Source organism: Alligator sinensis, unplaced genomic scaffold, assembly GCF_000455745.1.
Source record: "Alligator sinensis unplaced genomic scaffold, ASM45574v1 scaffold707_1, whole genome shotgun sequence".
In the NCBI taxonomy this organism is placed as follows: domain Eukaryota; kingdom Metazoa; phylum Chordata; order Crocodylia; family Alligatoridae; genus Alligator; species Alligator sinensis.
The window spans coordinates 296,160-313,196 of NW_005842065.1; the positions used below are offsets into that span (position 1 = coordinate 296,160).

The 17,037-nt window shown below is 56.2% G+C and overlaps 1 protein-coding gene across 1 annotated transcript in view; it reads right to left on the reverse strand.

The window, feature by feature from the left end:
• Positions 1 to 12,204, reverse strand: part of TRIP10 (thyroid hormone receptor interactor 10) — a gene marked incomplete at its 5' end in the record, with an annotated part of 15,555 nt that extends 3,351 nt beyond the window's left edge. Inside the window, 11 exons of the mRNA XM_025203954.1 lie at positions 292 to 424; positions 1,181 to 1,290; positions 2,475 to 2,642; positions 6,153 to 6,356; positions 6,944 to 7,090; positions 7,544 to 7,672; positions 7,926 to 8,030; positions 8,498 to 8,560; positions 10,078 to 10,225; positions 11,153 to 11,209; positions 12,062 to 12,204. Coding sequence (XP_025059739.1) covers positions 292 to 424; positions 1,181 to 1,290; positions 2,475 to 2,642; positions 6,153 to 6,356; positions 6,944 to 7,090; positions 7,544 to 7,672; positions 7,926 to 8,030; positions 8,498 to 8,560; positions 10,078 to 10,225; positions 11,153 to 11,209; positions 12,062 to 12,204 — 1,407 coding nt within the window. The remainder of the gene's footprint in view (positions 1 to 291; positions 425 to 1,180; positions 1,291 to 2,474; positions 2,643 to 6,152; positions 6,357 to 6,943; positions 7,091 to 7,543; positions 7,673 to 7,925; positions 8,031 to 8,497; positions 8,561 to 10,077; positions 10,226 to 11,152; positions 11,210 to 12,061) is intronic.
• Positions 12,205 to 17,037: the final 4,833 nt, after the last annotated feature.

The following is a 17,037-nucleotide window of genomic DNA, read 5'->3' on the forward strand; positions in this document are numbered from 1 at the left end:
TTTGAAGCAGTCTCTGTCCAGCCCCCAAACCTGAGAGCAAAACCCAGGAGTCTGAGCTTCCCAGAACCACCCCCCAAACCACTAGACCATCCCCCACTCCCATACACACACTGTGCCTCAGTTTCCCCATCCTGATCCCTGATCTCTAGCAAGTCAACACCCCACCACACACGCGCAGACACTTCCTTGTGCCTCGGTGTCCTCACCATGATCCCTGGAATGCCCCGGAGACCCCTAAAGCTTTCTACAAGGTACCAGTTCTCAATGTGCCTTTCCAGCCCCTCCCCCCACCTCATATTTCTGGATCTCCAGCCGCAGCTTCTCAATGGTGCTGAGGGTCTCAGCAATCTTGGGCTCCAAGCTGGCAGGGTCACCCATCTGTGGTGTCTTCTGGTACACGTCCTTCATCTTGTTCAAGGCATCCCTGTATTAGGGAGGGTGGGGGGGGAAAATTTAAATACCATACTTCATTACATAGAACACACACACTTCCCCCTAAAGGATCTGGGACTGAAAAGGTGATTGGGAGGGAGAACAGGACTGATCTAATCCACGTCTGACAGCACAGAATTGCTCCACACTACTAGACTTTGATACCCAGGTTGGGGGGGTAGAGGGAGGGAGGGAGGGAGGGAGGAAATGACCCATCCCTATAGCTGATGCCAGCAAGAAAACTGCAGGGTACACAGAGCTACCTCAAGGAGTAGATCTTAATCTGCTCACACCCTGCACTCCCACTAGAGGGCATTGCCAGCACAAGATCCATTGGGGGGCGGGGGGAGTTGCCCATCTACCATATTTACCCATCTACCATACAACATGCCCTCTCCCCCAAAAAACCCAGCAGCTGGCACCTGGGAGCATGCATTATATGTAAGAAATATGGTAAGAGCAGGTGCAGCTGTTTGCCAGCAAAACCAGGGGCAGATTCTGCTCCCCAGCAGCTGCTACTCAGTTTCTAAAGACCTGTCCTCCATCCGTCCTTTCCCAAGTGAGGGGCGTCTTCTATTCCATGGCGCATTATATGCAAAACATATGGCCCCTCCCACCAAATGCTGCATGCAAGTCATTCCCCCTCCCCTAGTTGCCCCCATGCAGCCTGCTCTGCACCCTGGGGAAGTGCATGCTGGGAAATAAAGCCTAGCCCATAGCAGGGCTGTGAGAGTGGGGGGTCAGGTACCTCTGGTCGATCTCCTTCTGCAGCTCCCGGTTCCTGTCCTCGATCTTCTGCTGCAGCTTCTTCCTCCGCTGCTCCGGGGGCAGGTGGCTGAAGTCCTCAGTGATCACGGGCTGGCAGGACAGGGGGAAATGGTTAGAACAGCTGCCTGGAACTGGCTAGAGGCTACTGGGATGCTCGGGGTTGTAGTTGGCTTTTGGGAGGAACCCCACCACAAATCCCCCTGCACAGGAGGGAACATGATGGATCATCTCACTGAGGGCAGACCCCCTGCCCTCTCCTAACCCATGGGAATGGGACCTGCCACTGCAGATGGAGAGGGAACAAGCTGGAACTGGCACCATTTCTGGTGTGGGGCGTGTAGGGGCCAACTGTAACAAGATTCAGCCGCCTCTGGGGTGGAGTGTGTCAGGCTGGGTATAACAGATGCAGCTGCCCCTGGAGTGCAGTGTCAGGGGCCAGATATAACAGATGCAGCCAACTCTGGGGTGAAGCTTGTTAACAGCTGAGTATAACAGATGCAGATGCTTCTGGGGTGGGAGGCAGGGGGGTGTCAAGGCCAGGTGTAACAAAAGATGCAGCCGCCTCTGAAGTAGGGGGTGACAGGGGTTGGATCTAACAGATGTGGCCAGCTCTGTGGTGGGAAACGTCAGCTGCTGAGTGCAACAGAGATGAGACTGCTTCTGGGGTGCAGTGCATCAACAGACAAGTGTAACAGAGATACAGCTGCCTCTGGGGTGGTGTATGAGAAACAGGGTATAACAGAGATGTGGCTGACTCTGGGGTGGCGTGCTAGATATAATGGATGCAGCCAGCTCTGGGGTGGAGTGTGTCAGCAGCTAAGTATAAACACATATGCAACTGCCTCTCGGGTGGGGATATGATAGCTAGTTTGCTCAAGGCTCTGTTCTCTTCTCAGGGCTGGTCTCCCTGGCCCAACTCCAACCCCACAATGTCCCAGTCCCAGTCTTTGTGACACTGGGCACACATCACTGGGGGAGAAGGAAGCAGTGCATTATGGGAGCTGGAAAGCCATGCAACACCCACTCCCACCCCACGCTCCATGGGCTGGGCTTCCTGCTCAAACTCTGCCCCATTCCATGGCAAAATCACTCTGGACATTTGCAAGGCATTGTGGGAGGTACCATTTTCACAGCCCCTAGAGAAGAGCAGGAACGACACCTCCCATGAACCTTCGCAGCAGCAGGGCCAAATCTTGATGACTTGGGTTTTCCAAGTGGAATTTTTTCACCTTTTCCCCCTTTTTTGCCCCCAAAATCCTCCTTCCCCAACTTACCGCCCACCTGAGGCTGCGCAAGGAGGCGACGCAGGGCTTCACTGTCTTATTGATCTCGTTCAGACAGTAAGACAGCGGGTCGCGGGCGAATTTGGGGGAGCGAGATCCGTTGGGAGCCAATGGGGCCAGAGGAGGGAGGGGGGAGCTGGCCAGAGAGTGGGGTGGGGGCTGGTGGAGGACAGACATTGGTGGGGGAAACACATGGACACACATGGGAGGGAAGAAATTGCTGTAAGAAAACCAAAGAAAGGCAGAGACGCAGGAAATAGAGGCACACAGAAATAAAACCACACCCAGCGTGGGCAAAAATGGGGGATGGAGGGGGCAAAAACACAGAAGGAGGGGCAAAAAATGGGGGAGGGGGGCAAAAAAACAGGGGGAGGGAGACAAGCAGCAATACCACCACCCACCAGCAGGGGGCGAGAGGGGCCAGAGGAGCCACCAGCCAGCAGAGGGCAACAGGGGCCGACCGCTGGGCCACGGCAATGGGACCAGGGTGTGTAATGGCCCCTAGGACGCTGGACAGGACCAGTCCCACCTGGAGCCACTTGGTGAGTAGGAGCTATGCTGGTCCCTCCCAGGAGCCCTGATGACCCCCAGAGGTGCCATGAGGGGAGAGCACAAAGGCTCATGGGAGCAGTAGTTCCAGTCTATGGGAGAAGTCTGAGGGAGCATCACCCCAATGGACTACAAGTCCCACGAGGCTGTGAGCTGCACAGACTCCAGCCAGGACCCAATCCCAATGGTATTCCTGGCCCCTACCCCCTCCCATCTGCTGAGAAAACTACGGGGGAGGGGGTGCAAAATCTCTTCCCATATACCCCTCTGGGGCATGGGGGGGGAGGGGGTGGGAACAGGTGAGGAGAATGTCACATTTACACCCCCCCCATCTCTCCTTCTTCCAAATATTGCCCGCACTCCTCTGGGAAAGGGTCTGGGGGCCCAACCAGAGGAAGGAGCTGGATCCTCTACCCCATTCCACAATACCATATTTTCTCGCAAGCAACATGCAGTTTTTCCTCCCAAAAAAAGCTGCTGGAAATTGGTGTGTGGATTATATGCAGGAGATACGGTAAGAACAGCATCCACCACTCATGGAGGGAGGTTGCAGCAGGCCAAGGGAGCAGGACAAGATGGATTATATTCCAGGAGCGTGTTATAGACAAAATAATATGGTAGGCAGGGGAGTCTTACCCAAATTGCCCAGCAACTGCTGCCCCTCCCTCCAACATGCCCTGATGGGGGGTGGGGGGAGAATAGGGCCAAGGGGTCCACCCTAAATCCCAGCTCTGTTTGGTCTGGCAGTCCAGGCTGGAGCCCCTCTCCCAAGCAGGAGGCAGGGCCGGGAGGGGGGGAAGCAGGAGGTGTTTTAGTTCATGCACAGAGCAAAGCAGGAAGCCAATGTGAGCCAGACTCCTCTGGGGTAGGAGAGGGGAAAAGGGGTAGGGGGTACATCCAAGCCCCCTGTGGGCCCCCCACAGCAGCTGGAGTGGGAGCAAAGGGGCACTGAATTGCCCCCCGCTCCCAGTAGAAAATACCGTATCTACTGTATAAGACTGTATAAATAAAGACTGCATTTGCCATATATGCTTACATATATACCATATATACTCGCATACCACACGCCAAAAAATTGCCTTCCAAAACTGGGACATGGGGCTTAACTCGGGAAGCACCAGTGGCATTTCTATTCAGGGAGTCAATGGACTTCATTGCTCATTCAAAGCTGAGTCCTGCTAATTGCTCTTCCATCCAGGGCTGCTAACAACCCAATCTCCTTTCTTAATGTTCTACTAATCAAGCTAGCCTTTCCCTGGCAATGTCGCTGTCCTCCATGAGCTAATCCCGGTCTCTCCCCTAAATCACAGCGCTGCTGCTTTTAGCTCTTTACAAAATTTTAGTCCCCCCTCCCCTGCAATGGAGTCTAGGTTTCAGCAGCAGCTGGGGTTTCAGCTTTTGGCTGAGCTGTCCACAGCTGCTCCTAATTCAGCAATTAAAAGGTTTAAAAAATCCTAGCTGTTGCCTCAACAGGAAATGGGGTGGGGACAGGGAACAAGCCAGGTCCCTGTCCTTTGTGGCTGGAAACCCCCTTCCTTCTGTTTTCAGTGCCCAAAAACAGGGACAGGTCTTATTCAGGAGGCATGTGTATATTTGAAATTACAGTACTCTTGGAGTAGTTAGGATGGGAACAGGTCTACATAGAGTTCCTTCTTTCTGCTGGGCAACCCAGATAGCCCCAAGCCACCTACTACTAGCCACAGCATTCACCTGCCCCATCCTACCCAGTCTCTCCCAGCCCAACACAAGTTCTAGCCCCAACCCAGGCTGTTCCCCAAGGGGGGAGGAGAATCTCTAGGGGCAACACAAAGGTGAAAGACACATAGGATGGAGGCACAGAAAAGACAGGACGGGAGGGGGGGAAGAGGTTGTGGCAGGGGCTGGGGCCAGCAGGTGGGTGGGGAGGGAGTAAGTCACAGGGAAGGGGCAGGGATTTCCCATCATACCCCTGCCCACCATGCTGGGAACAACCTTGGCTTAAGGAGCCATTGGCCCAGTCCCAGGCAAGAGGAGGCCCAAATCATGCCCTTCCCACCCTCCAAACCAGCCCAGACCCTAACTGCTGCTTAAGGAGGAAGCAAGAGAAGGTTATACAAAAAAGCCACCTGGCAAGGGAGCCTGGAGCCAGGAACGGGCTGTTCTGATTGGCAAATGACAGGGTGGGGCATCCGGGGCATGAGTCATAAGGACCAGAGGAGCTGGAAGGGGGTGGGGGGTGCACAGCAGAGGCAGCCAGGGGAAGGGGGTGGAGTCTGCCATGAGTGACAGGTGATGCAGCATAGAGGGCAGGGCATATATGGCTCCAGCCAAGACAGATGTGGGGGGGAGAGGGGCAGCTGGGTCTTCCCCCTACCTAGAACATGGGGTTAGGTGGGTTAAGGCCAGATCTGAAAAAGGAGTGGGGTCCAGTAGTTAGAGCAGCCTCAGGGAGCCTAGGTTACCCACACAGCTCTGGAGGGAGGGGGATCCAGTGGTTAGAGCAAGGCTGGGGGCCCAGGCACCTGTGTTCTCTGTCCAGGTCTGGGGGAAGCGGGGTCTGGTGGTTAGAGCAGCCTCAAGGAGCCAGGAGGCCTGGGTTCCCCACACAGCTCCAGAGGAAAGGAGCGGGGCCCAGTGGTTAGAACATGACAGGAGCCCGGATGCCTGGGTTCTCTGCCCAGTTCTGGGGGGAGGGAGCAGAGTTCAGTGGTTAGAGCAGCATCAGGGAGTCAGGACTCCTGGGTTCTTCTCTCCAGTGTTGGGAGGAGAGTGGGGCTCAGTGCTGCAGCGGCTGGGATCCCGGACTCCTGGGTTCTCTGCCCCGGTGCTGGGAAGAGGAGTCCAAGCCTTGAATTAAGCCCAGTGAATCGGGGCAGGTTTACACTGGGATAAGTGCTGTGCATCGGCAGCTATCCCGGGAACCCTTGGGGCCAGAGGCAAGTCCCTGCTCCCTGCCATGTACCCATGGGGGATGCGGAAGAAGGAAGGACTCAAGCTTTCAGCACCACCTGGTGACTGGGGGTGCTATAACACAGACACAGCCTAGGGTAGCAGCTGGTCTGTTTACTCCCTAGCCCAGAATAAGTGAAAGCCCAGGGAGACACCGTTGCGGGGTGCAGCCTAGCCCCTGGCCTCTCCTACCTTGTTCTTTTTGCTGAAAGGCCAGCGCTTGGCCTTGTTCTTGCCCAGCAGGCGAGGGTCCAGCCGGACATCTGAGGGGCCACGTGGGGTGCCCAGGCTGCTGTCGGACGAGGCACGGTTCATGGGCTGGCTGAAGTCCTCAAACTCCACGTCTCCTGGGCGCTCAAAGCCAGACTTGTGCAGCTCAATCAGCAGCTGGGAGTCCTACGGATCAGAGCCCCCGAGGGAAATGTCCAACCCCGCCCTCCCTGGAACTGCCCCTGCTAAAGGGGAGGCTCCATGCCCCCAAAATGGGCTGCACCCCCCCAAAACAGGCTGCACCACCCCGCACTCCAGCAGGACAAGGAAGAGAACCCAGGAGTCCAGGCTTCCGGGTCCCCCTTCACTAACCATCAGACCCTACGCCCCTCCCAGACCTGAGACAGATCCAAGGGTCCAGGTTCCCAGACCTCTGCTCTAACCCCGCCTTTCCAGTGTGGGGGATAGAACCCAGGTGTCCAGGCTCCCAGCCCCCTGTGCTCCAACCCTCCACCCCCACCATCCCCATAACAGGGGAAGAGAACCCAGGAGATCTGGCTTCCAGCCTCCTATGCTCTAACCTCATGTCCCAGAGCTGGGGAGCAAACCCAAGCATCCGGGTCTCCAGCTCCAGCTGCTCCAACCCCCACTGCCACCCCCGCCCCCCCAGTGCCAGGGAGTGAACCCAGGCCTCCAGGCCCACCTTTGTCCTCTCCCAGTGCCAGGATCCCGAACCCAAGCATCTGGGGCTCCCCCTGCCCCGCCCCACTCACACTCTTCTCATCCACGGCCTCAGCAGCCACCTTCATGCCTTCCAGACACTTGCCCACGATGGGCATCACCTGCCGCTCCGTCTCCGAGAACAGCCCATAGCCCTCACGCAGCCGTGCTGTCCGCCGCTCATCCATCTCCTGCAGCTTCTGGGGGGCAGGGGGGACCCCGAAAGCTCCACTGAGGCCCCCACGGTCCCATCATCCCCACTCCCCTCGCAAGGCTGAGACATGCCAAACTCATCACACCTACTGTGCTCCCTGCCCCATCAGCTGCTCTGCTTTCTGCTCCCTGCCCTGTGCCCCCTGCCCTATCCCCAAAGGGGCATGGGACACTACCTGGAAGAGGAGAGTGAGGACTGGGCTCTAATCAAGGGAGTGGAATCCTAGCAAAGAGTGCGGGGCCCTAGCAAAAGAGGGAGGGGAGGATTGGGCTCTAACTATGGAGGGGCAGGGCCTAACCAAAGCGGGTGAGCCTGGGATCTAATCACTGGGGCATCAGTGGGGCAGGGCAGAGCTCTAATCGAGACGGCAGGGCCCTCAACAGGGTGGTGGGGTATAGCCAAGGGGAGCAGGGCCTAGAGTAGGGGGCCAGGGCCTTACATTGAAGATCTGGGGCATCTCCAGGAAATAGAAGCGGCTCTGGTCCTGGTTGAAGTGCTGCAGGCAGGCAGCGTACTCATTCTTGCTCTCCTCTGCCATGTGGCCCCGCACATGAGCTTGCTGCTTGGCCTGTGGGACCAACATCGTCAGCTGTGGGGGCCTGGAAAGACCCCAGCTCCTCCCACCTAACCCCCCTGGCTGGCCTGGCTTGGCCATGCCAGGAGCTGTACAAACCCCCAGCGGAACACACAGCTCACCCCATGGCAATGCAATAACTGGGACCTGGCTGAGGGCATTGGTGCGGGGAGGGGGTCTGTGGTGCCCCCTACCCTGGCCACTACCCCCTGGGCTACAGGGAGGGAGAGAGAGAGCAGGTTCCCACCTTCTCCACATCGGCCTTGGTGGCATTGATGTCCTGGTCCAGACGCTCAGCCGTAAGCAGTGCCTTCTCTGCCTCCCGGCAGTCACGCTCAAACTTCCTCTTGCTCTGGGTAGGGAAGAGGAAGGAGTGTGGGGGAAGTTGGGGGCAGGACGGCTGAGCCCTGCCCCATCCACTGTTCTGCTTTCAGCTCCCTGCCCCATCAGCCACTCTGCTTTCTACTCCCTGCTCTACACCCCATGCCTCGTTTGCCTGCTCTGCTTTCCATTCTCTCCCCGATCTACCTTGCACCATGCACCCAGAGACCCTCCTGTGTCAGCCACAGCCCCCTACCCGGATTCACCCTCAACAAAGAGGACAAAATAAAGTACCCTCTTTCTCCTTGAATCAAGGCTCTGGTTTTCCTTTCCCTCCCTCCCTCTCCCTCCAGCAGATGTTCAGGAAGTCCCAGCCCACCCAGCACAGCTGGATCCCAGCCCCTGAGCCAGGGCCAGGGGCTCCTGGGAATAAGGTTGGAAGGTCAAGGGGAAGGGGAAGGGCAGAGGCCTGATCCCAGGGGTTTGCGGGACACTCACATTATCCAAGAGCTTGAAGGAGTTCTCCAGCTGCTGCTGGGCACGTCGCCCCTCCTGGAAGTGCTGTGGGGAGGTTTTGGGGGGAAGGGAGTTAGGTCTCCATCTTTTCCCTGCTGCATAGCTACCAGCCATGCCAGCCTTGCATAGGGCCTCTCAAAGGATCCCAGATGGATCAGAGCACACTGGGCCCTCCAGGGTCCCATCCAACCCAGCCCCATGCTCCAGACTGTATCAGCCCTATCCAAACCCTCCCGAGCAAAAGACAGGGCAGCGCTCTAGTCAGGGTGGGGTGCCTAACAAAGGCGGGGCCAGGAGCAGACAGCCCACCTCCTCCCCCTTTGCACTAGGTCCCTAGCAAATGAAACCCAACAGGCCGTCAGTTCAAAACAGTCAGAGTTTCCTACACCAATGAAGCTCAACTGGATGGGCAGGGCCTGATCCCTCCACAGGCTTGATCCCGCCAGTGGACCCAATCTGGCAGCTGGGATGGGCGTGGTAGGGCCCCATCCGGCATGTAGAGTGGGGGCAGCTCAGCCCCAATCCAGTCATGGGGGGGGAGAGAGAGGAGAAGACTTGGCCCAGACCCAGCCTGGCCCTGCAATGGGAAGGGGGCATGATCCAGGCCCACAGGAGGAAGAGGCCTGGCTATGCCCTGATTTGGCTGGACAGAGGAAAGGGGCCTGCCCTAGGTCCAACCCCCTCTCCCCCATGGGGTTTGGGATTTTGGTGGCTGCATGAGGTGGCAGTATTGCCACTGCTCCCCTGCTGCCACACTTCCCAGCCAGTGTTGAGCTCCCAGGGAAAGTCAAGGGCTGAGGACTGGAAGGGTCCGGAAGATGCCAGGAGGGTTCAATGCACTGCAGAGACCCCTCTTCCCAATTCCCTGTAACAACAGGAGGAGGATAAATTCATTCCTGTGTTATGATGAGATCATCATGAGGGGATCCATCATGATAAAGTCATCATGATGAGGTCAAGGGGGGTCCACCACAATAAGGTTAGAGGCATCATCATGATTAGGCCAATGGGGGCAGGTCCATCATGGTAAGAGCAACAGGGTGTCTATCACAATAAGGTCATCAAGAAGGTCATCATAAGGGCATCAGGGGTTCAATGCAATGTGGTCAACAAGGAGGTCATCAAGGGGTGGGGGTCCACCATGGTAAAAGCAACAGGGAGTCCATCATGAGGAGGTTAACAGGGAGGTCATTATGGTGATACGACCACTGGAGGAGTCCATCATGGTAAAAGCAAAAGGGGACATCATGATGAGGTCACTGGGGGGGTCATCATGATGAGGTCCACAGGTGGGTGATCACAGTGAGGTCAATGAGGTGGGTAGAGTGCTCCATCCAACCAACCACCAAAACTCAGAAGCCCAGGAGACAGCCCCAGCAGTGCACACACCTGGCTACCCCCAGGTCCCCCCTCACCCAACATTTCTCCAACCTCCCCACAAGCCCTTCCAAAGATGAAAATCTCACCACCTCCCTCGGTGTCCACCCCCCGACATCTTCCCCAAGATCCCAGCAAAGGACAAGGGGGTTGTCCCTCCCGCCCAGCCCCAAAGAGCCACCAACCGCTTTCCTCTCCTGCTTGAGCTCCTGGATGTACTTGGAGAGCTCCACACAGATGCACGTCGTGAGGTTCTCAGCCACCACCTCCCTCTGCCCAGCCAGGTCATTCAGCTCCTTCACCACCTGCAGGAAAGCCTGGTATTGGCAAAACCTGGACAAAGAGGGGCAAAAAGAACCAAGGGTCAGCTCAAGGAGCCATGGCTGCCCAGCCACAGCCCACCACCTTTGCGGGAACAGTCATATTCCACAAGAGCCATGACATGGGATCTTCAGTCCCATGAAGGGGCTTGGGGGGCAGTAAAGCCTTGATCTGGCTCCAAAACACACCCCCTCACACACCTGCTCCTGCCCCAGGGTTGGAGGCTTGGATGCAATGCCCTGCCTGGCCAGTAGGGGGCGCCCTCCAGCCACAGGAACCCAGTTGAGGGCTGGGGGCTTGTTATGGGGCCAATGTGATGAGGTCATCAAGAGAGGGGGGTCACTGTCATGAGGTTGTGGGAGGAAGGATTTGGTGTGAGGATCTATTGTGATGAGATCATCAAGGGGGAGTCAACAAGAAGAAGTCCAGGGCAGGGAAATCCATCATGAGGGTGTCGTGGGGAGGGTCTATTGTGATGAGGTCAACATGGGGGGTCCACCACGATAAGGTCAATGGCACAGAAGATAACAATGCTGTTATCAGGGGAGAGGGGAATCCATCATGATGAGATTACCATGGGGGGGGGCCATCAGGATGAGGTCATCACGAGGGGGGGCATCACCATGGAGGTGAGGTCCATTGTGATGAGGTCATCACGGGGTGGGGGGTGAGGCAAATCTATCGTGATGAGGTCATCACAGATAGCCAGGGCCTGCCGAGCCCCTTAGCCTGCCCTCCTCCCTCTCACAGTCCAAAGATCCACTCCCACTTCTCCCAAAATGGACCCAGTGAGTCCAGGTAAGGCCTCCAGGCTGGATCGAAAGCCCCTACACCCCATGCCATAGACCCAGCCCCTGACTGCTCAAATGCTGCTGAGTCTGGGGCAGGTCCATCCATCTGCCTGTCCCCACATCAGGCCCAAGACATGCCGACACTTACTTGGCTTCCAGATCCTCTCTCACATTGCGCTTGGGCAGATATTTTTTCACCAGGCTCCTGGAAACGAGAAGTCAAAGCTAAAAACAGCCTAGACAAAACTCCCAGGCAGCCCCCTCTCCTCCCCCACACCATCCTGCCTAAAAAAGATCACAGGAGTCCAGGCTCCCAGCCCCCACTGCTCTAACCTGCCAAACACCACTCCGAACTAGGAAAGAACCCAGGTGTCCTGGCTCCCAGCCCCTCCCCACAGTAACAGTGAACTCTGCTGTCCTCCTAGAACTAAACACAAGGGGATTCAAACCTATTATCCAGTGATGGAGCTGGGAGCCTGGATACCTGGGTTCCATCCCAGCTCTGGAAGTGGGGTGGGGAGGCACAGCAAACCCAGGCTCTTGCTTTCCACACCACCAAGAAGAAAAGCAAGCTTGTATCCAGGCTCCCATCTCCATCCCCCCACCAAGGGGAGGAAGTGGAGAGAAGGACCCTAGCATGTGTCAGAGGCCCCATACTACTATGGGAGGATTCTCCAGGGTCAGGGCAAAGGTGCCCATATGATGGGCGCAGAGAGACCTGAGGTCAGTGACAAGGCATGGAACAGGACCTGAGGACCACAGTTCTGATACAACTGGTTCCCCCCACCCTCCATGGGGCCATGACCTGACATGCCACAGGGGAGTGACTTAATCCACCCACCCACCCAGGAGTCCTGGGCCCCCCTCTCCTCCTAAATGCAAGACAGGGATCCCAGGCATCCTGGCTCCCACCTTTCCTGCTCCAACCCATCCCCAGAGCTGGTGTAGAACCCGGCATCCTGAGCCCCTGTAGCTCTGTTCTCACTGGCGGCAGGAGCCTAGGCATCCTGGTCCAGGAGTGGTTACGACCCCTGCGCCCTTGGACCCCTGCCCCTACCTCAACTGCTTGGCATAGGCCTGCTCGATCTCTGTCCGCTCCTTGACGAACTTGATGTACTTCTCAGCCAGGTCGAGACCCCACTGGGTGTGATGTTCAATGATGTCGAACTGGTCCTGGGGGGATGGATGGACAGACGGACTACATCAGTGCTGGGGCAGCACAGCTACCTTCCTACAATGCCCTGAGGTTTGGCAGGCCCGAATCCCACCCCCATACCCTCCCAGTGTCACCCCCCCACAGCCATGCCCCCCCATCAATATCAGGCCATGCACCCAATCTGTCACAGGCAGGCCACACGCCCTCTATCATATGCAGATCAGGCCACACCTCCTGTCATGTCAATATCAGTCCATGCTCCCCCACATGAGCAGTGGGCCATGCCCCTCCATCACGTGACTATCACGCCATGCCCCATAGCACTCAAGCCACACTGCCTCCATCACATCCCCATCAGGCCATGCCCTCATCTGGTATCAGACCACACCCCATGATCTGTCCCATCAGGCCATATCCCCTCCCTAACATCCTCATAAGGCCATGAACTCAAAATGTCAATATTAGGACACCACCCCTGAGGTGATGGTCAGGCCACACCCCCTCCATCAAACCCCCATGAGGCCATGCCCCCATCACGTCAAGGGCCCTGGACTTCAGAAAAGCAGAGTTGAACTTCCTTGGGGAATGCATGGGTAGGATCCCCTGGGAGGCCAGTCTGAGGGGGAGAGGAGTCCAGGAGAGCTGGCTGTACTTTGAAGAAGCCTAACTGAGAGCACAGGAACAAACCATCCTGGTGTGCAGAAAACCTAGCAAGTATGGCAAGTAGTGGAAGCTTGGACAGATGACTAGGGAGGAATATAAGAGCATTGCTCGGGCACGCAGGGATGAAGTCAGGAAGGCCAAGGCACAATTGGAGTTGCAGCTAGCAAGGGCCATGAAACGTAACAAGAAGGGTTTCTACAAGTATGTCAGCAACAAGAGGAAGATCAGGGAATGTATGGGTCCTTTACTGACTGGGGGAGGCAACCTAGTGACAGATGATGAGGAAAAGGCTGAAGTGCTCAATGCCTTTTTTACCTCGGTCTTTACAGGCAAGGTGAGCTCCCAGATTAGTGCACTGGGCAGCACAGTTTGGGGAGGAGGTGAGCAGTCCTCAGTGGTGAAAGAACAAGTTGGGGACTGCTTAGAAAAGCTGGACATGTACAAGTTCATGGGGCTGGATGGGATGCACCTGAGGGTGCTAAGGGAGTTGGCTGATGTGATTGCAGAGCCACTGTGGAAAAAAGGGAAGATCCTGGATGATTGGAAAAGCACAAATATAGGGCCCATCTTTAAGAAAGAGAAGGATCCAGGGAACTACAGATCAGTCAGCCTCACCTCAGTCACTGGAAAAATCATGGAGTAGATGCCCAAGGAATCCATTTCTAAGCACTTGGAGAAGGAAGTGATTAGAACCAGTCAGCATGGATTCACCATGGGTAAGTCATGCCTGACCAATCTGACTGCTTTCTATGATGAGATGACTGACTCTGTGGATGGAGGGAAAGCAGTGGACATGATATACCTTGACTTTAGCAAGGCTTTTGATACCATCTCCCACAGCATTCTTGTAAACAAGCTGAGGAAGTATAGGTTGGATGGACTGTAAGGTGGACAGAAAGCTGGCTGGACTGTCAGGCTCAATGGGTAGGGATCAATGGCTTGATGTCCAGTTGGTATCAAGTGGAGTGCCCCAGGGGTCGGTCCTGGGGCTAATTTGTTCAATATCTTCATCAACAACATGGAAGATGGCATAAAGTACACCCTCAGCAAGTTTGCAGATTACATGAAGCTGGGGGGTTAGGATTCATAGCAATTTAGACAATTTGGAGGATTGGGCCAAAAGGAATCTCATGAGGTTCAACAAAGACAAGTGCAAAGTCCTGCACTTAGGACAGAGCAATCCCATGCATCAGTACAAGCCAAAGGGCTGACTGGCTGGGCAGCAGCTCTGCGGAAAACGACCTGGGGGCTAAATTGGACAATAAGCTGAATGTGAGCCAGTGGTGTGCTGCCAAGGCTAATGGTATCCTGGGCTGCATTAGTAGGAGTGTTGCCAGCAGATTGAGGGAAGTGATTCTTCCCCTCTATTCAGCACTGGTGAGGCCACATGTGGAGTACTGTGTCTAATTTTGGCCTCCCCCACTACAGAAAGGATACAGACAAGTTGGAGAGAGTCCAGTGGAGGGCAACAAAAATGATGAGGGGGTGGGGGACAAGATTTTTGAAAAGAGGCTGAAGGAACTGGGCTTATTCAGTCTGGAGAAGAAAACTGAAAAGGGATTTAATAGCAGCCTTCAACTACCTGAAGGGGGGTTCAAAAGAGGATGGAGCTGTTCTCAGTGGTGGCAGATGATAGTCTCAAGTTGCAGCAAGGGAGGTTTAGGTTGGATATTAGGAAAAACCTCACTAGGAGGGCAGTGAAGCACAGGAACAGGTTACCCAGAGAGGTGGTGGCATCTCCATCCTTGGAAGGTGTTCAGACCTGGCTAGTTAAAGCCTTGACTGAAATGATCTAGTTGGGGCTGGTCCTGTTTTGAGCAGGGGGTTGGACTAGATGACCTCCTGAGGTCCCTTCCAACCCTCATTTTCTATGATTCTATGAATATCAGGACATGCCCCTGCCATCACATCAGAGTCCAGCCACACCTCCATCCTATGAATAGCAGGCCACGCCTCTTCTACCACATGGATGCCAGGCTAACCCCCCCCCCCCCCCCCCCCCCCCCCCCCCCTCCACTCCCCGTCCTCCTGTCATTTCAATATCAGGTCATGCCCCTTCCACTGCATCAATCACCCTGGGCATAACAGTACCACCCCTGGGCATAGCTGGGGAGGAGGTCCAAGGACTAGGCCCCTTTCACCCCTCTCTGGGGCATGGGGAGCAGGGGCTGGGTGATCTGCTCCAGCAGCAGACTTTGTACCCCCAACCCACTGCAGGGCAGATGAGACAAGCATGCATGCACACACAAACACAACCCAGGTGTCCAGGACACACGCATCCATATGCATGCATGCACACACTTGGGACCCAGGTATCCCACATACACATATGCACAGGACCCAGGTGTCTGGGTCACATGCACAGCCTAGTCATCTGACACACACACACCTGCATACATGCATCTGCACACACACAGACACAGGACCAAGGCATCCAAGTTGCACACACATGCAGAACCCAGGTGTCCGACACCCTGCACACACTCACAATCAAGAACCCAGGTGCCTACAACACATACACGTGCATGCACACACACTCACTCTCTCACACACCTACACACACAGCACGCACACACAGAGCCAGGCCACACTGGTTCCCCCACATTCCTGCAGCTCCTCCCTGCCTCTTCACTGAAATGCCACTGGCACCACCCTGGATCTGCACCATGTATCCTGTGCCCAGGAGTGGTGGGTATAATACAGCCCTCCCTCTCTCACCTCCTGACATCTATGGACTGGCCCTGAACCCCGTGGGGCTGAGATCCACCCCCCCATGGGGGTGCCCAGCCCTACAGACAGGGTCAAGGGGACAGATCAAGGGGCCTGGCTTGAACCTGCTGCCCTGGGGAGGACACAAAACTCCCTGCTAGGGCCCAGGGGCACCTGGCAATGCCGGGCCCTAGCTAGGTCGGGACACCCACTCCCCAGGCTTCCTGCCCCTGCAGCAACCCAGGAATCCTGTTGGCAACCAGCTCCATTCCCAGCCTTAAGCAGAACCAGCTCTTACCATGTTTCTTGCACAGAGTGGGCAAGCCAATTGTCAGCAGCTAAGTGTTGTGGGGCGGGAAGGGGGGGGGGGGCATATGGTAAATGTGAAAATACAGTAAGTGCAGATGGAGACTCCCCTTCATTTGCTGAGATGGTTCTGCTGATTGAGGGGAGATGCTGGATGCCTGGACTCCTGGGTTGCCCTCCTAGCTTTGGGCCCAGGCTGCAATCCCAGTCTCTTTGCACTGTTTCCCAGTAGACCCCACTCCCCACCAGTGCTAACTACCAGAGGCTGTGGACGTCCCCTCCACCCCCAACATCTGTCTACTGGGAGCTCCAGTGCAGGGGGGACAATGGGACGGGCCTGGGGGAGGTGTGATCCAGAGGCTAGAACCCAAGAGTCCAGGATCAGACCCACCTGGCCCTTCCCAGAGCCAAGCAAAGAAGCAGCTGTCTGCTGCTAACCACTAGGACCCACCCCCTCCAAGCCACACCCCCAGTCCATAACCATTAGGCCCCACTCCTCCACAGAAACAGAAAGGGGAGAGGCGCAGGGAGCTTGGAATCTGGACTCCTGGGTCCTTTCTGCCCCTGCTAGCTCCACCCCACCTTTCTCTGCACTGCAGGCCCATCATTTGAACAGTCAAATCAGCTCATTTGCCTATGCAAATGAACAGTCAGTGGTTAGCAGGAAAGGGGTTAACGTTCTTAAAGGGGCAGCTGGGGTGACCCTATGGACCCAGGAAAGCAATGGGCACCGACCTACAGCTCTGAGCGCAGGGGTTTGATCCAAGGGGGCTGCCAGAGGCACCAGGAAGGGGCAACCAAGGAGTTAAAGCAGCTGCTTCCAAGAGCCCTGGGTTCCTTTTCCAGCCCTGCACCCTGCACCCCCTCTCCACTTGCTGATCATGGTGCAGGGGGTCTGGGAGCCGCGACTCCTGGGTTCCCCTCCCAGCTCTGACAGGAGACTTGTCAGAGCTGGGAGGGGAACCCAGGAGTCCCGGCAACCCCTGGTTGCAATCCCAGTCTCTCTACATTTCCCACAAGACCCCACACTCCCTTCCCAGAGCCAGGAGAGAACTCAGGAGTCCGGGTCCCCTCCCGTACCAGCTCCAACCACTACTCCCAGCTCCCCCAGAATAGAACTCAGGGGTCCGGGCTCCCAACGCAGACCCAAATCTTCTCTTTGGGGAAACCAGCTCAGACCAAAGCTAAGGAGGGTTCGG